This window comes from Gavia stellata, chromosome 27, assembly GCF_030936135.1.
Source record: "Gavia stellata isolate bGavSte3 chromosome 27, bGavSte3.hap2, whole genome shotgun sequence".
Classification (NCBI taxonomy): domain Eukaryota; kingdom Metazoa; phylum Chordata; class Aves; order Gaviiformes; family Gaviidae; genus Gavia; species Gavia stellata.
The window spans coordinates 2,032,302-2,049,134 of NC_082620.1; the positions used below are offsets into that span (position 1 = coordinate 2,032,302).

Here is a 16,833-nt window from a genome sequence, read left to right on the forward strand (position 1 = left end):
CCACTTTGCTTAGTGGCTGCCCGGAGCCGGCAGCAAGTGCTGGAGGAGAAAGTGAAGTTGTGGGTTTTTTGGTGTGTTTTTTTTTTTTTTTTTTTTGCCTGAAAGTGTCAAATCTTACCCCAAATCGGGGCGGGGGGGGGGGCGAGGGAAAACAAACGCTGTGTTTGATGTGAGCTATTTTTCTCCCGGCGAGGTAACCCTAGAGCGGCGGGGAAAGCAGGGACTCGGGTGCTTCGGTTTAATCTTCCCCCGGTGCTGGGAGAGCAGAAACATTTAATTTTCAACTTTATTCCCAGGCTCTTTCCCCCCGTCTAAGCAAATGAAAGGCAAATAATTGAATTACCGCCGGGCGGGAGGAATGCGGTGGGGAAGGGGCTGTCGGCCCCTCCCGCTCCGCCCGTTAGTTTTCCGCCTAAAACTTCGGGATTTGGCGTTTTTTGGGGAGGAGAAAGGCTGGATTCTCGTTTGCTGGAGCCCCAAAGTCGGGGCTGCGCCGGGATTTGGAGACTTTGGGAGGAACTTGACACCTTGGAAAGAATTTCAATGGTGCATTTCCCACGTCCCGTGATTTTTTTTTTTTTTTTTTGAGGGGGGTTTGGGCGAATTTTAGGCGTGGAAACAGGAGAAAAAACCCAACTCGGGGCCGCGCAGGCAGGCGGGTGCGGGTTTAGGTTGAGCTTTGCGGCTGGGGAGGAAGAGGATGAGCGATGAAGATGTGGCCGGACTGGGAGGGGTCCAGCCGGGGCTTTAATTTCAAAGCAAAAACCAGCACCGGGAGAAGGCGGGGGGGGGGGGGGGGGGCGGGATTAGGGGTGGTGATGCCCTCGGGGGGGACAGGGAGGAGATTTAGGGACCACATTTTGGGTCCAGACGGGTCAGAAGTGTCGCTGGCTGCTTTATTCCCCCCCCGGGATGCTTTTAAGGGAGGGGGAAGAGAAGTTTCCAGCGGTTTGCACGGCAAGTCCTTTTACAGCTGCAAACAAAAGGGTTCGCGAGCGCTGGCGTCATGCCCCGCTGCGAGGAGGATTCCTGCCCCGCTCCCATTTTGGGGGGAAAACATTGGCTATTTGTTCAGCCCGGGCCGGGTCAGCGAGCGAGCGAGCGGGCAGTTCGCGGGAGAACCGCGGGGAGCACCGGAGTCGCCCCCCGAAGCTGTGTGTGTCCCCCCAAAATGGTACTAGCTGGGCAGCTCGGAGCCTTTCTCTTAATTAAAAGATGGGTGTTAATGAGGGAGGTGCGCAGGGAGCTACCTGGGGGGGGGGGGGGGGGCGCTCAGCTGCTCCCCGGCCCCATAGAGAGGGGGTGCGGGGGGTGCCTGGCCCAGGGGCGAGGGGGGCAGGAGGAGCCCCCTCCCATCAAAGCGCTGGGAAGGGGGTGAAAGCGGGTCCAGCCCCCCCGGGGAGCCGGCTGGAAGGCGGGCAGGGCCGGGCTCGGGCAGGCAGCTAAGGAGGGTATTTATTTTGTTATTTATTATTATTTATTTATTTTATTTTATTTATTTTATTTATTTTATTTTATTTATTTGATTTATTTTATTTGATTTATTTTATTTATTTTATTTATTTTATATTTTTATTTCATTATTTATTTATTTATTTTATATTTTTATTTTATTATTTATTTATTTTATTATTTTTATTTATTTATTTTATTTATTTTATTATTTTTATTTTATTTATTTTTTTAATCCCTGCTGCAGCCCCCGGGCCGGGATCAGCCCCCGCCGGGACCCGCAGAGATGCTCTGGGTGCGCCCAACTTTCTTAGGCAAAAAAAAAAAAAAAAAAAAAACCAAACAAACCAAACCCCACCCAAAACCCCCCCCAAACCAGCCCTTTCCTAAACTTTCTCCTCGCTCCTTTCACCCCAATCTAGTCTCAAACCGGCGGAGGGGGACCCCAGCTTTCCATCAAAAGGAAGCCAAGCCTAGTAATGAATAATAACATCTTAAAAAAAAAAAAATAATAAGGCGAGCCGGTGGCTCTGCCTGCGCCTTGGGAAGCTGCTGCCTCTTATTGGTCCCTCGGCCCCGCCGTGGTACCCCCTTCCCCGGCCATGAATAAAAGAAAGGAGCCGGAGCCTATCACAGCTCGCTCGGCCCCCCCCGGCCCCAACTTTAACAACTTCCAAACCCTCCATCTGACATCCCCCCCCCCCGCCACCCACCCGCCCCCCCCGGCAGGAGCAGCCCTTAAGCGACGGGCACCAACCACTTTAAAAAAAAAAAAAAAAAGGCAGCAACAAAATCAGGGGGGGCCGGGGCTGCCCCCCCCGCCCTAAGCCCAGCCCAGCGCCGAGGCAACTTGGGCTGCGCCTGCTTCTCCCGGCGCTCCGGGTTACATTCCTCCGGAGCGCCCGCTCAGGCCGCTTGTGCCAGAGCCCTGAAACTTTAAGAGGAATTTCTGGTGGGTGACACCCCCCCTCTTTTTTTTTTTTTTTCCCCACCCCCTCTTCTAGTCTCTATATTTTTATTTTTTTTTTTTTCCCATTCATTTTTCCCTTGGAGCAAAGATTTCTCCCTTATTTTGCAGCCGCGGGCTGGAAGAGAGAAGCGCTTCGGCTCCGAGGAGAAGCGACCCCACACACCCCCCACACACCCCCTCCCGGGGCCAAGGGGTGCCCCCCCCCAGCCCCGGTTTGGACCGGACCCCCTCCGCCGCCCCGAACCCCCCGTACCATGGCAGCTCTGCCCGGGACGGTGCCTCGGATGATGCGCCCGGCTCCGGGGCAAAACTACCCTCGCACAGGCTTCCCCCTGGAAGGTAGGTCTGGGGCAGCACCCCGCTACACCACCCCTTCCCCCGGCACCCCGCTACAACCGGGGGGGGCCGCGCTGGGCTGCGGAAGGGGGGGGGGTACACCTAAACTTTGCAGCCGGGGAGGGTTTCCCGAGCGGAGCATCCAACTTCTCGCCGGTATTTATTCACCTCCTTCCCGCTGTAGTTGCTCCGTCCCCGCGAAATCACCGGGGTTGGGTGTTTGTTTTTTTTTTTTTTTTGGGGGGGGGTTCTCCGCAATTTCGAGGCGTTTCAGACATCCCGCAGATGATTTGGGGCGGGGGGGGGGGGCAGGTTCTCATGGTTTGAGTGGGTTTTTTTTTTTTAAACCCGCAAATATCCCGATGATCTCCCCGGAAAGATGGGGAAAACCAACTAAATGGGTTATTTTCAACTTTTCGGGGGGGGGGGGAATAAAAAAAAACCCTTAAGCTAGAGCATCCCCCCGGCTGCGGGCAGCCGAGGTGTCCCTGACCGGGGCTGGCGAGGGGAAAGGGGGGGGGACTTTGTAGCTGTCACCTCTCTGAGTGTCAGCCCCACCTCGCAGCGCCTCAACTTTCCCCATCAGCTGCTTGTTCTTTGTGCTACGGGGTTATTATTTCTAGGCACACACGCACGGGAGGGGAAAAAAACCCAAATGAAATAAAAAAATTTAAAAAAAAGGGAAAATGAGAGCTCCCCCCCCCCCGCCCCTCTCCCCGCATTTATTAAACAGGAAAATTTCATCCAGCCCGTGATCAAGTGGGGAAACTCAAAGCTGTGGAAAACCACGCAGGCTGCAAAACACACAAGCTGGGGGGATTTGTTGAAGTGCTTTTCTGTAGCAAATGAAGTAAAACAGACGGCAAGGGAAAGGATCAAAGGATTACAACAATATTTGCACAACATGACTGGGAATAATGAAAAGAGAGAGCGGCCGGCGGGTTTAGGACCTCTTGAATGTAAAATTGGCCACTCGAGTGTTATCTGTCGATAATGATATATCCAGGGAGGGCCGGCCGAGTGACTCGGAATTAGTGGTGCATGATTCTCGCTAAATCGCGAGGCAATTTCTGGAAACGACTTTTCTTTGGATAAAGAGCAAAATCCCCCCCCTCGCCTTCCCCATCCCTCGCCCCCTCCAGCCCCTCTGCAAATTACCCAGCTGAGTTCTCCCACCACCACTTTATTTTTTTGCTCTCCCCCCCTTTATTTTTTTTTTTTTTTTAATTTCCAGCCTGTGAAATCATATTTAATCTGCCAGATCTACACGGCGAGATATAAAACAAATCGGGGAGGGGGGTTAACGGGTCCCCCGCTCCGGGCGGGGATGCGCCGCGCAAGGTGCTGGGGAAGCAGCGCGGCCGCGGAGGATCCGCGCTTATTCCGCACCTTCCCAAACCGCTTCACGAAACCCCACCAACACCCCCCCCCCCAAAAAAAAAAAAAACAAACCCAACCAAAAAGCCCCTCGAGGGTATTTTAAGAAGTTATTTCCAAAAGTTTGTTCGAAAGCAGAGCGCCCCGTGGTTTGAAGCAAGGAGTGGAGAGCGCTTTTTGAGGGGGGGAAATGGGAAATTTGGGGGGGGTTGCGGAACGGTTTTAAATCGTTGCCTGTAAAACCGTCGGCTATGATTGAAAATATAGGTGGGAAATGTTAAAAATATATATATACGCATGGACGGAAGGATAGCGGGGAGCGGGGCGAGGGGCCCGGGGGTCGCGGGCTGCTTTTATTTTCCCCTCTATCGATGGGGGGAAAAAAAAAATTCCCCCTCCCGTGATGCGGAGAGAAACGCCGGGGTCAGGGGATGGGTGAGAGGTTTCTCCCTTCTTTTAGAAATTCAAACACCGGGCGAGCAGCTGAAGGTGCGGGGAGGGGTTTTGCTGGGTTTTCCCTTTTTATAACTTTTGTGTGTGTGTGTGTGTGTGTGTTTTTTCCCCTTTTGTTGGGTGACTTCGCGTTTTCTTTCCCCTTGGCTCCCCAGTTTCCACCCCACTGGGCCAGGGTAGGGTGAACCAGCTCGGAGGGGTCTTCATCAACGGCCGCCCGCTGCCCAACCACATCCGCCACAAGATCGTGGAGATGGCCCACCACGGGATCCGGCCCTGCGTCATCTCCCGGCAGCTGCGGGTCTCCCACGGCTGCGTCTCCAAAATCCTCTGCAGGTACCAGGAGACGGGCTCCATCCGCCCCGGAGCCATCGGGGGCAGCAAGCCCAGGGTGAGTGCCGTGTGTCCCCCCCCACTGCCAAAAATTCCCAAGTTCTTTTTGGAAGGGTGTAACTTTTTCCAGGTGGACACGCAGGGGAAGAGGGGAAGGGGTTTTAAGCAAGCTGCGGTTTGCGGGCTCGGATGGGGAGGAATGGGTACAGAGTTGAAGGCTATGAATAAATTAAAGTGATTTTTTTTTTCTTCTTTTTTTTCCTTTTTTTGTTTTTTTTTTTTCTCCATGTGCAACAAGTGGCGCGCGTTCAAGCGTTCGCTTCGGCCCCGGTGTGCGGGGAGGAGGCAAGCCGGGGTGTTTCAGGGAATAATAAATCGCTGGGTGCATATAAACACCCCAAAAAAACATCCCCTGCACCCCCTCCAGCCTCCTTCCCCCCCCAGGGCTCAGGGCTCCTCAGCCCCCAGAGACTCTACTTTTAGGGTGGCCAACATTTGGGAGAGGAGGGCCTTTCCCCAGCTTTATTTTCCTCCTTTTCCCCCTCCAAATCCCTATCTTTAGCCCCAAAACCAGCAGCCAGGGTGAGGAGGGTTGAACCGAGCTGAACAGCTTCTCTTTTCAATTAAAAGCGCTTTTTTTTTTCCTTTTCTCCTCTCCCTTCCCTCTCTCTGCACACGCGGGCGCGCACCGCTGTCCCTTGATCACAAAAGCAGGTTGCGACTCCCGACGTGGAGAAGAAAATCGAGGAATACAAGAGGGAAAACCCCGGGATGTTTAGCTGGGAGATCCGAGACAGGCTCCTGAAGGATGGGCACTGCGACCGGAGCACCGTCCCCTCAGGTGAGAAGGCAGCTTGGCAAGAAGGACACCCCGATACCCTTAGGAAGACGGAGGGAAATGATTATCGCCACCAAAAATGGTTCCAGGGGCTACAAACATCCCCTCGGCCTTTGCTTTGATAGAGGAAGGGGGGGAAAAATATCCCCCCAAGCAAACCCACAGCAGCAAATAAACACCAGGCGAGAGGGGTTTGGGCCCCGGCCGCGCCGCCGTCCGCTGGGAAAACAAACACTAACAAAGCCCTTCTCCCGACTTCTTCCAGTTCCCTGGAAAGCAGGGGGGCTCCCGGCGTGGAGGCAGCGTGCATGGAGGCAGACCCCAAATCCGGGGGCTAAGGGGGCCCCCGGTTGCACTGTTGGGACTTGCTTGCTCAGTGGGGGCTGCAGAGCGGCGATCCATCGGCCAGGGATCCCCATCGCTGGCGGAAAGCGACCCTGTACCCCAACATCGGGGGGTGTGAGCTCTTCAGGGTCCTGGCTGAGAGCTCCCCTCTGTTTTCGGGGGGCTGAGCCTTCTCTGCAGGGCACATCTCCTCCCCAAAGCAGGATCCAGGACAGGGTCCGGGTGTGACTCCAGGCTGAGGGTCCCATTTGGGGCTGGGGTGAAAGCTGGGTATTGGGGGGCCTTTCCCCTGTTACAGAGCAGGCGGTAACCCTGGGGGTGCGCGCCCCGGGGTGATGCACCGGCCGCGACGCTCCGTGGGGTGTTGCGCACAACCGGGCGCTGCTCGTGCCGGGTGTCTCAGGGGGACGGTGACAAGCGCGTCCGACTTTGGGTGTCCAGCTTGGCGGCTGGGTGCGATGGCGGGGGTGAACCCAGGGAGGTTGCGGAGGGCACGGAGGACCGGGATGGTGCGTACCCCTGGGAAAAGGGGGTGCAGATGCTCCTCGCGCCTGTGCAAGGCCTCCTGCCCAAGTCGCGCAGCCCCGGCTTGGGCTTTCCCAGCCGGCTCCCACCTTGCCTTCCCAGGCAGCTTATACTTGCCTTTTTGTCTTTGACTGTCTGAGGTTTAGTGAGTTCGATTAGCCGTGTGCTACGCATCAAATTCGGGAAGAAAGAGGAAGAGGAGGACTGCGACAAGAAGGAGGAAGATGGGGAGAAGAAGGCCAAGCACAGCATAGACGGCATCCTGGGCGACAAAGGTAAAGGTGGCCGTGCGTGCACTGGGCCTAAGCTGGAGGGGACATTTGGGAGAGGGGACATGTCCCTCCCTGCCAAGAGGAATAGAGGGGACGGCTCCAGAGCCTCTTGCGTTTGTCCTTTCCGAAAATGAGTGATGGCAGCGTCGAGGGCGTGATGCGGGGCGCAGGGAGGGGAAGGTGGTCCCCAGCCCCTCGGGCTGAGGATGCTTTCCCAGGAGGAAGAGTTGTCGGTGTTTTGCTCTGGATCAATTATTTATAGCGGGGGACAGGAGGTGGCTGGGGGGGGGGAGGCCTCTCTGATTCCTAAATGAATTTGTTAAACAGATTTCTCTCCCGCTCTCTAAGTGGTCCCCTGAAACTCCGGCTGACAGTTGACCGATTTGGCCAATCAATATCAATTAGAGAAGCCGGGGTGGGCGCAGCGCTGGGGCTGCCGCAGAGCCCCCGCTGCCGGGGGAGCGCCGGGGGGAGATGGGGGGGTCCTCTGTTGGGAGGAAACGGGGTGTTGGTGGGGGGTCTGCACCCCTAAATGAAATCAGGAAAAAAAAAATCAACCAGGCATTTCAGAGGAAGGGCTTGAGGCCAGGCTGGGGTGGGGGGCCCTGTGGTCACCCCCCCATGGTTGGGGGTCTTCTATCAAGGGAGGAAAAATGGAGGTTTTTAAAGCTCCTGTGCTGCGAACGTGGGGTGGGGAGCGAGGCCCGGCCACTGCGGCGCGTGTAAGGTTATTTTTGGCGAGCTCGGTGGGGGCGATGATTCTCCTTCCCCCCCCAAAAAAAGGGCAGAAAGGTGGCATTTTCAGGGGGCAGAATTGAGGTTTATCAGTGAGGGCGTTTGCAAAGAGGGGGAAGTTTAAAGCGATGGGAAGGAGGAGCTGCCGTGTGGGTTTAGGCAGAAAATTATTTCCTCGTGGCGCAGAGCTCGGTGCTTTTTTGGGGGGGACAACCAGCAGTTATACAAGTTTTGGGGGTGGGCTTCAAGAAATTGGGGGTTGCTATTTTTCTCCAAAATTGATGGCAAGATGGCCTAGGCCTCCCGGCATTGGGTCGGTCGGAGTTTCGGGGGATTTGCGGTATCGGTGTCGGGCCAAGAGGGAGTGGGGTGGGAGTCCTTTGCCCTGGGGAGGGGGTCCCCAGGCCGGGGGTGGGGGTGGGGGATCACTCACAAAGTTTCTCGCTGGCCACAAAGTTTTCCCCATTTTTGGGACAACGTGGGGAAGTATTGAAGTGGAGGGGAATTTAGGGCAGAAAACCCAAAAAGCTTCTCCGTGTCACCATCAAACGTTCCTGGGAGTTTTAAATGAAGGTGCACAAAAGGGGGTTCTTTAAGGATCCGATCCTTTTTTTTTTTTTTTTCTTTTTCTTTTATCCAACCTTGAAGATGAACTTCACTTACAAAGACCTTCAAGTCTATTGAAGCTTTATAAGCAAAAGATTCCTGGCCACAAAAGCAAACAGTCGAAGGAAAAAAAAAAAAAGAAAAAGGGGGGAAAAAAAAAAAAGAAAAGGAAAAAAAAAAGAAAGGGGGGGGAAAGGGGGAAAAACCCTAGGCTGCCTTAAAAATGGAGTAAAGGGATGGGGGAGGGAGGGCTTGTCTATTCTCATTCAAAATTCTGCAAGGAGGAGAAAAAGTTGGGACAAAGGGCCAAGGAAGGGAAGAAAGGGAGATAAATTATTCAAAACTCCCTGCTGTTAGATAGTTTTGTAATATTATAGGACCGTCTGTTGGAAAAAGGCGAGCCGTTGGACGTTGCAAAATGTTGCTTGTGATTTGGAAACAGGCGATGCTCATTTGCAAATCGGGGCTATTGTGTCCGCCGAAAGCTCCCCCCCATCACTTTGGGGTGGTTTTGATTTTATTGGGGGGGGGGGGGAGCTTTGGGGGGTTTAAGATTTATTTTATTTAAGAATCGTGGCTCGGAAAAAAAAAATAATTTATTTTTAAACTGCGGAATGATTTTTTCCCCCTTGTCCGTGCGTGTTTTCCCCATCAGCACCCCCAAAATCAAAAAACTTTTTAAAGAAGGTTTTTATCCCCTACGAGCACGCAGGAGTGCGCGGCACTAAGCGAAAGAAAACTCTCTCTTCTTCCTTCGTGGGTAATATCGCGGAGAAATAAAACACGAGCCCCCGTTTCTTCGTGAAACCAGGTTTGAATCGAGCGCTAATTTGGGCAAAATTCCTGATGCCGGAGCCCGCGGAGCGCCGCGTAACCTCCGAGCGCGCAGGCTCCGCTCCTCTCCCAGCCCGGGCGAGAAACCAATAAATCGGGATTTATTGGGTTTGGGGTGGGTTTTCTATTTTTTTTTCTCCCCTCGCCCGTAATCGCGCCCTGACTCGGGAGATTTTGGGGAGAAACCCCCCGAAAAAGCTGAGGTTTGGGGTGCGGGAGGGGGGAGCAGCGACCGCGGGAGCGGCGCGTTGGCCGCGGTGGGACCCCGCGCTGCCGCCCTCGGGCGCAATTAAAAAATCAGCATTAAAATAAAAATAAATAAATAAAGCAAATCTACCGCCGACAACGTCTATTTTGGCGTCTGGAAAAGTTTTAATGGCCCCAATTAAGGTAATTGATGATCCGACTTGTAAAACACGCAGAGGCGGTGAGTGGGCGCTGCCTGTTTTTCCTTTTCTTTATTTTTTTGCTCGGAAAGAATAATATTCTGGAGAGATTCCCCCCACTACCACCACCCCATTTTCACCCTACCACTTTTCCCGCGAGCTTTGCGTTAAAAGTAAAAATCCCAGCGCCCTCCCCACACTTGTCCTCCAGCTCCGCTTTTCTCGCGTGGGGGGGGAGTTTTCTTTTTTAATACATTTTTATGACGGTTGCCGACGGGGAGGTGGGGGGAAAAGCAACTTTGTTTGGGGCTTTTTTCCTCTTGACAAACGCCTTCGCTCCATTTGCGGGTTCTCCTCGCGGGGAGCCGGAGGAAGACAGCCCTAAATGCTCTCTCTTTTTAAGTGGGAAAGAAAGCTTCCACCCTGCGCCTGTTTCTTTCTATCGTCTGCTTGGCATTTAATAACGTTAAGACTTATTAGAGCTGGTAATGAAAACTGTGGCTGTTGAATAGGGAGCTGTGTTGGAGAAGGGTGTAATAGCTCCAAGGCATGCTAAGAAATGTATTTATCCCCAATCAGTACTCACTCTCTGAGTTCCCAGCACAAACGTGAAGTTGAAGGGGTTTAAGGCAGATTAAATTGAGCCTTTATTTCTTTGCACTTTCATCTTTAAACGGCTCACTCCAGCTAGCCCTGGGCATATATTCATGAGGCTTCGCTTTATTTTTTTATTTTATTTTTTTTTTCTCCTTGTTAAGACCGAGTTATTATTATTATTATTTGTGGTTGTTGTTATTTATTAGGAGTTTATGAGGGAGGGTCACGCGTGGGTGATGCGCTGTTCTCCCCGCAGATCCCGGGATGGGGGGGGGTGTGGGTGCCCAACCCCAAATCCGAGGGGGTGCTGGGGAAGGTGCTCAGCCTTCAAGGGGCTCATCCTGGCGGGGTACTAATTGCAAGCAGGCGGCGGGGGGGGGGCCCGTGGGGTTACGGGGAAGGCGATCTGCCCGCGCCGGGGGAGAGGGGAGTTGAGCGGCTCAGCCCACGGTCACGCGTGGGGGCCACCGGCCCCGCCCGCGGCTGCTGGGGGCAGCGGGGGACCCGCGGGTGGGTTGAATTCATTTCTCCCCCCCCCCCCCCCCCCCCCCGCATGTCATTCCTCTGAGCTCCGCGTTACCGCACGGAGTTTCTCCCCCCGATCGCCGCCGGCTTTTTCCTTCGGTACCCACCCGCGGCCCGTGACAGCGTGGAAATACCGCGGGGGACGGGGACAGGGGAGGGTGAAAGGCGGGGGGAGCAGAGGGGTGTTTTTTTTCTCGGGGGTGGGGAACGCGTACAGGTGCGGAGAGGAGTTGGGGGGGGACTGGGACCCTTGGAGGGGAGAACCACTGAAGGCGGTAGCAGTCCCTGCCACTGGGGATGGGGTTTGGGGGGGCTGAGCCGGGAGGACGGGGGGTACGGGGTCCTGGGAAATTTAATTAGGGTCGGAGGGGGGGGAAAGGATAGGGAGAAAGAAGAGGGGGACCCCCCCCAGCTGGAAAGGGGCTTTGTTTCCCAAGCTGGGGCGGGGGGAGAGGGGAGACGGAGCGAATTTATCAGCAAACAATCTGCATCGATTTAAAACCAACAAGCGCTTTCCCTGTAACTGTGTGTTTAGGGGGGGGGGGACAGGCACTTCATCAAATGAAGGGATTACGAAAGGTTGGCAATCTAATCAAACAGAGACCAGGCGGGATTTGTGAGTGTTGCGAGGGGGATCAGCTCTAATAATGGGGGGCAGGAGAGAGATAGGGTAGTGTCAAGCAATTCATTGGCTTTAGGCTGAGTTATTCTGTGCATATTTCAGGGAGAAAGAGGAGGGAAAAGGAGGGAAAAAAAAAAAAAAAAGGCAGGGAGAGGGAGAAGGGGGGGCTGGATGTGAGCACACACGGAGCTTACATGTCACAAAAAAAGCTGAGACAAATGAGGTACAACAATAAACACAGATAACAATTACAAAGGCAAACAGTGGCTTTCGGGAACAAGTAGCTGCAGAACCTGGTCTACATAAACAAAGTAGGCAAATGTTTGCAAGATAAACTCCTGCCTAAATCAAGTGTGACGGGAAGGAGAGAAGAGAGGAGGAGAGATAAGGGTGGAAGGGGGAATAAACGAGTACAATCTAATACAAGACGTTTTAAAAAACAAACTTAAGACAAGGATGCGGGGAGAGAGGTTCAATTATACAGTGGGAAGTGAAATAATATAAGGGAGATGTTTGTGATCCAGGGTTTGTTTGGGGTTTGTTTTTTATTTTTCTTTTTCTACATCATCCCCCCTCCCCTTCTTTGGGGGAGAAGAATAGGTTCCATTATAGACCGGGGAAAATAGAAGGCAAATATTGGTACCAGGAGCGCTGGCTGGCGGGGAGGGGGGGGTGTGCCCGGGGTTCAGCTCGGAAGGGGAAGGAAATACATTCTAGACCTTATAATCTAGAATTTGCAGGTGGATGGTAGATTACAGAGCACCGGGAGGGCTCGGAAGCGGGTTGGGGGCGATGGGTGCCGTGATGGGGCGGGGGGGGGGCGGTAAGGTCTGTTTCTAATCCGAGTTTTCGCCCGGAATTAGGGGAGGAGAGGGGAGAACTGGGGGGGTTGGAGTCAGCAGGAGGGCTGCGAGGGCAACGGGGGATCCAGGTGCGTGCAGGGGTTGGTGGCAACCAAACGGATCCCCCCCCAAACCCACCCCTCTTAACCCCCCAATAATTTAAAGAAGTAGTTTAAGGCTGTGTGTGTGTGTGTGTTATTCTCTTTTATAGAGACATGTATATGGGGATCTCTCCAAATGAGAATTGTATATAAGAGGGGAGAGACGTGTCTGCAGTGTGGTTAAAGGAATTAGATATTTACCAGTTTGAAATAAGCCTGGTTATAAAAAAAGGGAGCGAGAGAGAGACACTGAAAAGATGAGACGGGAGAACACTTCAAACGAATTCATCATCTGGAGTGGTGAAGGGGAGATTTAGAGACAGTATTGGGAAGTTATTTAGATATTAATAACATATTTTCCTGAGGCGTCAGGAGTGCCTCCATACGCACTTTTTTCTCGCAGCTATTTGGCTGGGTGAAATATGGGAGACCCAAATGTTGGGAAGAGATAACACAATCAGCCTAGCCCTGGTCCTGTGACTGCATCATAGCATTAAACCCGGATTAACCTCCCCTTTCTCCCCCTCCCCCGGTTCCCCCCCCCCCCCCCAAGCCCCCCCCGAGAAGCTTTCCAAATTTTTCAGGGGAATTTACATGGCAGGATTTTAAAGCACATATAACACTAGCCTTAAAGCTGTAAGGTACTTACTTGAGCATTAGGGTAAGGCGGGGGGGGGGGAAGTATCTTTCTGAAAATTACGTTTGCTACAAAAGAAATAAGCAAATAAGGCACCCTCTTAAGACCTGAGCTTTGGAGATATTATACATTTATAGAGACTATTCTTAAAAAAAAAAAGCCCATTTCAATCAGCTGCCACATTACTCTCTTCTCCACCACCGGCTTCTGGGTTTTTTTTTCTTTCTTTTTTTTTTTAATTTTATTATTTAATCTGAACTTCAGTCTGGTTTGGGCTCTGGTTTTTTACAGCGAGAAGATGCTGGGAGGGGTGTCCCAGACCGGGAAACAGCGGAGGGCTCCGAGCCGGGGGGGAACGGGGAGGGGAACCCCCCCTTCCCCGGGTGGGAGCTGCTCCTGCCCGGCCGGGCACCGCTTCCCCCTCCCCGGAGCCCTGAAGGTGCAGGTGGAGCAAGCAGAGCCCGGGGGGGTTGGGTTTTGGGGGGGCTCCTTGTCCCCTCCTCCCCAGGAAAAAAGGAAATGAAGGAATTGGGAAGCGCAGGTGCAGCTCAGGGAGGGAGAGGAGGTTGGGATGGGGATGCAGCTTTGCCGGCGTGACCCCCGGGGGGGAGGTTTGCTGCATCCCTCCCCCCCTCCCCAGGGCTGCCGGCATCTCCCCCCTCCCCAAAAAGCTTCCTCCGCCCCGGGGCTGGTCCCCTCGCTGGGGAGGGCTCGCCTCCGCGCTCGCACTTGGCGTGATCTCGCCACAAAAGAAATTAGATGTCAGCTAATGCCTGTTTATAAAGACATTTGTCACCCGGAGCTGGGGAGAGGTGGGGAAGGGCTGAGGAGGTGCGGGGGAGGGCGGTAACCACGAGAGCTTTTGGGGGTTTGGTTTGGTTTGGGTTTTTTTTTTTTTTTAAGGCAGAATATGAAGGTGCAAACGATGCTGCCGATATTTTGGGGGCACAGACGGGGACTGACCCCTGCGCTTGAGCGGACCTCGGGGCTGGCGGGAGGGAGAAGGGGGACTGCATCTCCTTGGGGGGGTACCCTCTCTTTAGGGGGGGGATATCGTCTCTTTAGGGGGGGGATACCGTCTCTTTTGGGGGGGATACCGTCTCCTTGGGGGGGGATACCGTCTCCTTGGGGGGGGATACCGTCTCTTTTGGGGGGGATATCGTCTCCTTGGGGGGGATATCGTCTCCTTGGGGGGGATACCATCTCTTTGGGGAGATATAGTCTCTTTTGGGGGGGATACCGTCTCTTTTGGGGGGGATATCGTCTCCTTGGGGGGGATACCGTCTCTTTGGGAGGACATAGTCTCTTTGGGGGGGATATCGTCTCTTTGCGGGGATACCGTCTCCTTGGGAGGGGATACCGTCTCTTGGGGGGGGGGGCTGGGAAGGGACGAAGGAGGGGGGAAAAAAAAAAGAGAGAGAAAAAGAAAAAGTAGGTGAGGAAAAGTAGAGGCAGCTTGAGGAAATTGAGAAGCTTATAGTCTTTGATCCTTGGATGCTTTTCCTTATCAGAAACATTTGTGGTGACACCGGTACAAAGGAAGTTCATCATATTACAGACTGCTAGGGCTGCTCGCAGGAATCACTGTCTATTAATTAGCGGGCGCTCTGTCTTGTGGGACACACGAGATCTGAGGCTCCATATTATTTGCTTGGATGGCTCTGGGTCCTGTGATGAATTGCTGCGAAGGGCCGTTGCTGTCGAGAGGCTCTGCAGGGATAGCCGGGGCAGGGGGAGGCGGGGAGGACCCTCGGCTCATTCATGAAATATATCTATATCCATCAATCTATAGCCGGAGCTGGGGAGGGAGAGGGGAAGGGGGTGGCTCATTCATGAAGTCTGCAGCTGGGGAGACATCTTAGCTCGTCCATTTTGCGGGCGGCTGCGGGGCTCTGGGGCTCCTGGAGGGGTCGGCTGGGGGGAAGCGCCTGGTTAAAAGAAAGAAAAATGTTAAAAAAATAACTAGAGGAGACTAGGCAAGTCTCCTCGGAGAGAGGGCTAGTCAGGCGAGGGGGTCGCGCTGGAAGTGGAGGGTTTCCCCTCCCCTCGAGAGCATCCCACCCGAGGGATGCTCCCCTTGCACCTCCACCTGCCAACGGAGGAAAAAGGTCCTTTTTTGGGGGGGGGAAGCTGGGCTTCAAAGCGGGGGCTGCCTTTCCTATGGCTCACCGGCCCCCCGCTGCCCTGCCCCACCGGAGGTGGGCTGGGGGGGCGCGGAGGGACGCTCCGCCGCCCCACGGGGGGATGCCCCACGGAGGGATGCCCCGCGGCCCCACGGAGGGATGCCCCGCGGAGGGATGCCCCGCGGCCCCACGGAGGGATGCCTCGCGGCCCCACGGAGGGATGCCCCGCGGAGGGATGCCCCGCGGCCCCACGGAGGGATGCCTCGCGGCCCCACGGAGGGATGCCCCGCGGCCCCACGGAGGGATGCCCCGCGGTCCCACGGAGGGATGCCCGCGGCCCCACGGAGGGATGCCCCGCGGGAGGTTTCGGGGGGGTTCGGCGGAGGCAGGGGAAGGCAAACTATTTTTACACCCGCTCTCCCCTTGAAGCCGGCTGTCCCCTGCCCCCGGGCTCCCCTCTCTCTCGGGAAGAGAGAGGAAAAACCCTTCTTGGTTTTCACTCTTCTCTTGTGTGGGTTTTTTTTTTTTTTCTTGTTGTTGTTGTTGCTGTTGCTAAAATTGGAAGGCAGCACTCTGCCTGACCCTGGGGAGCGGGGCTGAGGGCAGGGCTGCCGGCGGGGCTCCCTCCCGGGGGGGTGCGGGCAGCTGGGGGGGGGACACCCCCGGCAGCCTTCAGCCTTCACTGCCGCCTTTGTCCGGAGACCCTAAAGACCGCGGATCAAAGTGACCTGGTGGCATCTTTAAAGGAGGGAGAGGAGGGGGGAAGCCAGTTATGAAACTGCGGTCCCCAAACCCCGCGGGGGGGGGGGGGGGGGGCGGAAAAAAATGTTATTTTCCTATTTTCGACGGGAAAGGGGAAAACCTGCCCCGCTGCCACTTCCATTCGCCTCCAAACGGGGATTGGAGGGGAAAATCCGGAGCGACCGCAATTCTGGAATTTATTTATTTATTTCCTCCCCCGTTCCCATTATAGGGACGAATTGATTTGCATTTTTATTGGGAATTAAAGGAGAGGGAGGAAAGTTGACTCGACAGGATTGCTCAACGAGAAACTGCTTTTGAGCAACTCCTCCCCGAGGGGAGTTAAAAATACTCGGGTGATTTTCGCCTCGCCTAAAGTTAGAAGAAGGGGTCTTAAATCGGCCGTGAAACTTCCCACTGTTAAACAACTTCGTAAAGATTATTATTGTTTTGGTTTTTTCCTTGTGAAAAATCGATCCACCCAGAGCCTCGCCTTGCCCTTTAATAAAGATCCACCGGCTGCATTATTTTGCATTTTTAAATGTATAAACGTCTTTAAAAGGAGAGGGTGAAGGTACAAAGGACACTTCGATGTCGAGGGATATTCAGGGGACAGTCATGTTTAAATTCGCTACAATTGTCTCCGGCACATTTGATTGCTCGGAAAAAGAAAGAAACACTGACATGAATAGGAATGGGGGCTGGGGGGGACGGGATTAATAGCCCCCAACCTTTGTATGGTGTAAATTAGCCAAGAGAGGGCGGATAGCCCGAGCTGCTGGTGATTTTAAAGGACTATATATATATATATATATACACACCTACGTATAGACGCGGGGATTTAGTAAAAAGCTGGCGTTTTCCGGAGGGATTCGTTATTTCTGCGCAGTGACTTAAATTCTTTCCCCACTTCTGCAGAAGGCGCCTGTTTGATGCTAAATAGCAGCAAATTGAGCTATTTGAAGCTTTTTTTTCCTTTTTTTTTTCTTTTTTTCCCGAGAATGCGAATATTGGGGTTGTACCTTGGTGCTCTGTTCCTTTTTCCCGGAGTTTTCCCCTTAATCTCCTTCCAGCCACAAACCCTCCCTTGTGCGTGCGGCTGAATATGCTCGCAGCGGGGAAGCTGCAATTTCCATTCCTAAAACTGCAGCAAAAGGAGGAGAAAAGTTTTTTTGGGGGGGTT

The 16,833-nt window shown here is 53.9% G+C and overlaps 1 protein-coding gene across 3 annotated transcripts in view; it reads left to right on the forward strand.

Annotated features, from left to right (window-relative positions):
* The first annotated feature begins 2,676 nt into the window (after positions 1–2,676).
* PAX7 (paired box 7) overlaps positions 2,677–16,833 on the forward strand; it is a 101,686-nt gene continuing 87,529 nt past the window's right edge. For 2 of the 3 annotated variants that reach the window (XM_059829956.1, XM_059829959.1), the window contains exons 1-4: positions 2,677–2,761; positions 4,744–4,979; positions 5,633–5,762; positions 6,776–6,904. In XM_059829956.1, coding sequence (XP_059685939.1) covers positions 2,677–2,761; positions 4,744–4,979; positions 5,633–5,762; positions 6,776–6,904 — 580 coding nt within the window. Of the gene's footprint in view, positions 2,762–4,743; positions 4,980–5,632; positions 5,763–6,769; positions 6,905–16,833 lie in introns of all 3 variants that reach the window. The other variant, XM_059829958.1, reaches the window with a different exon arrangement.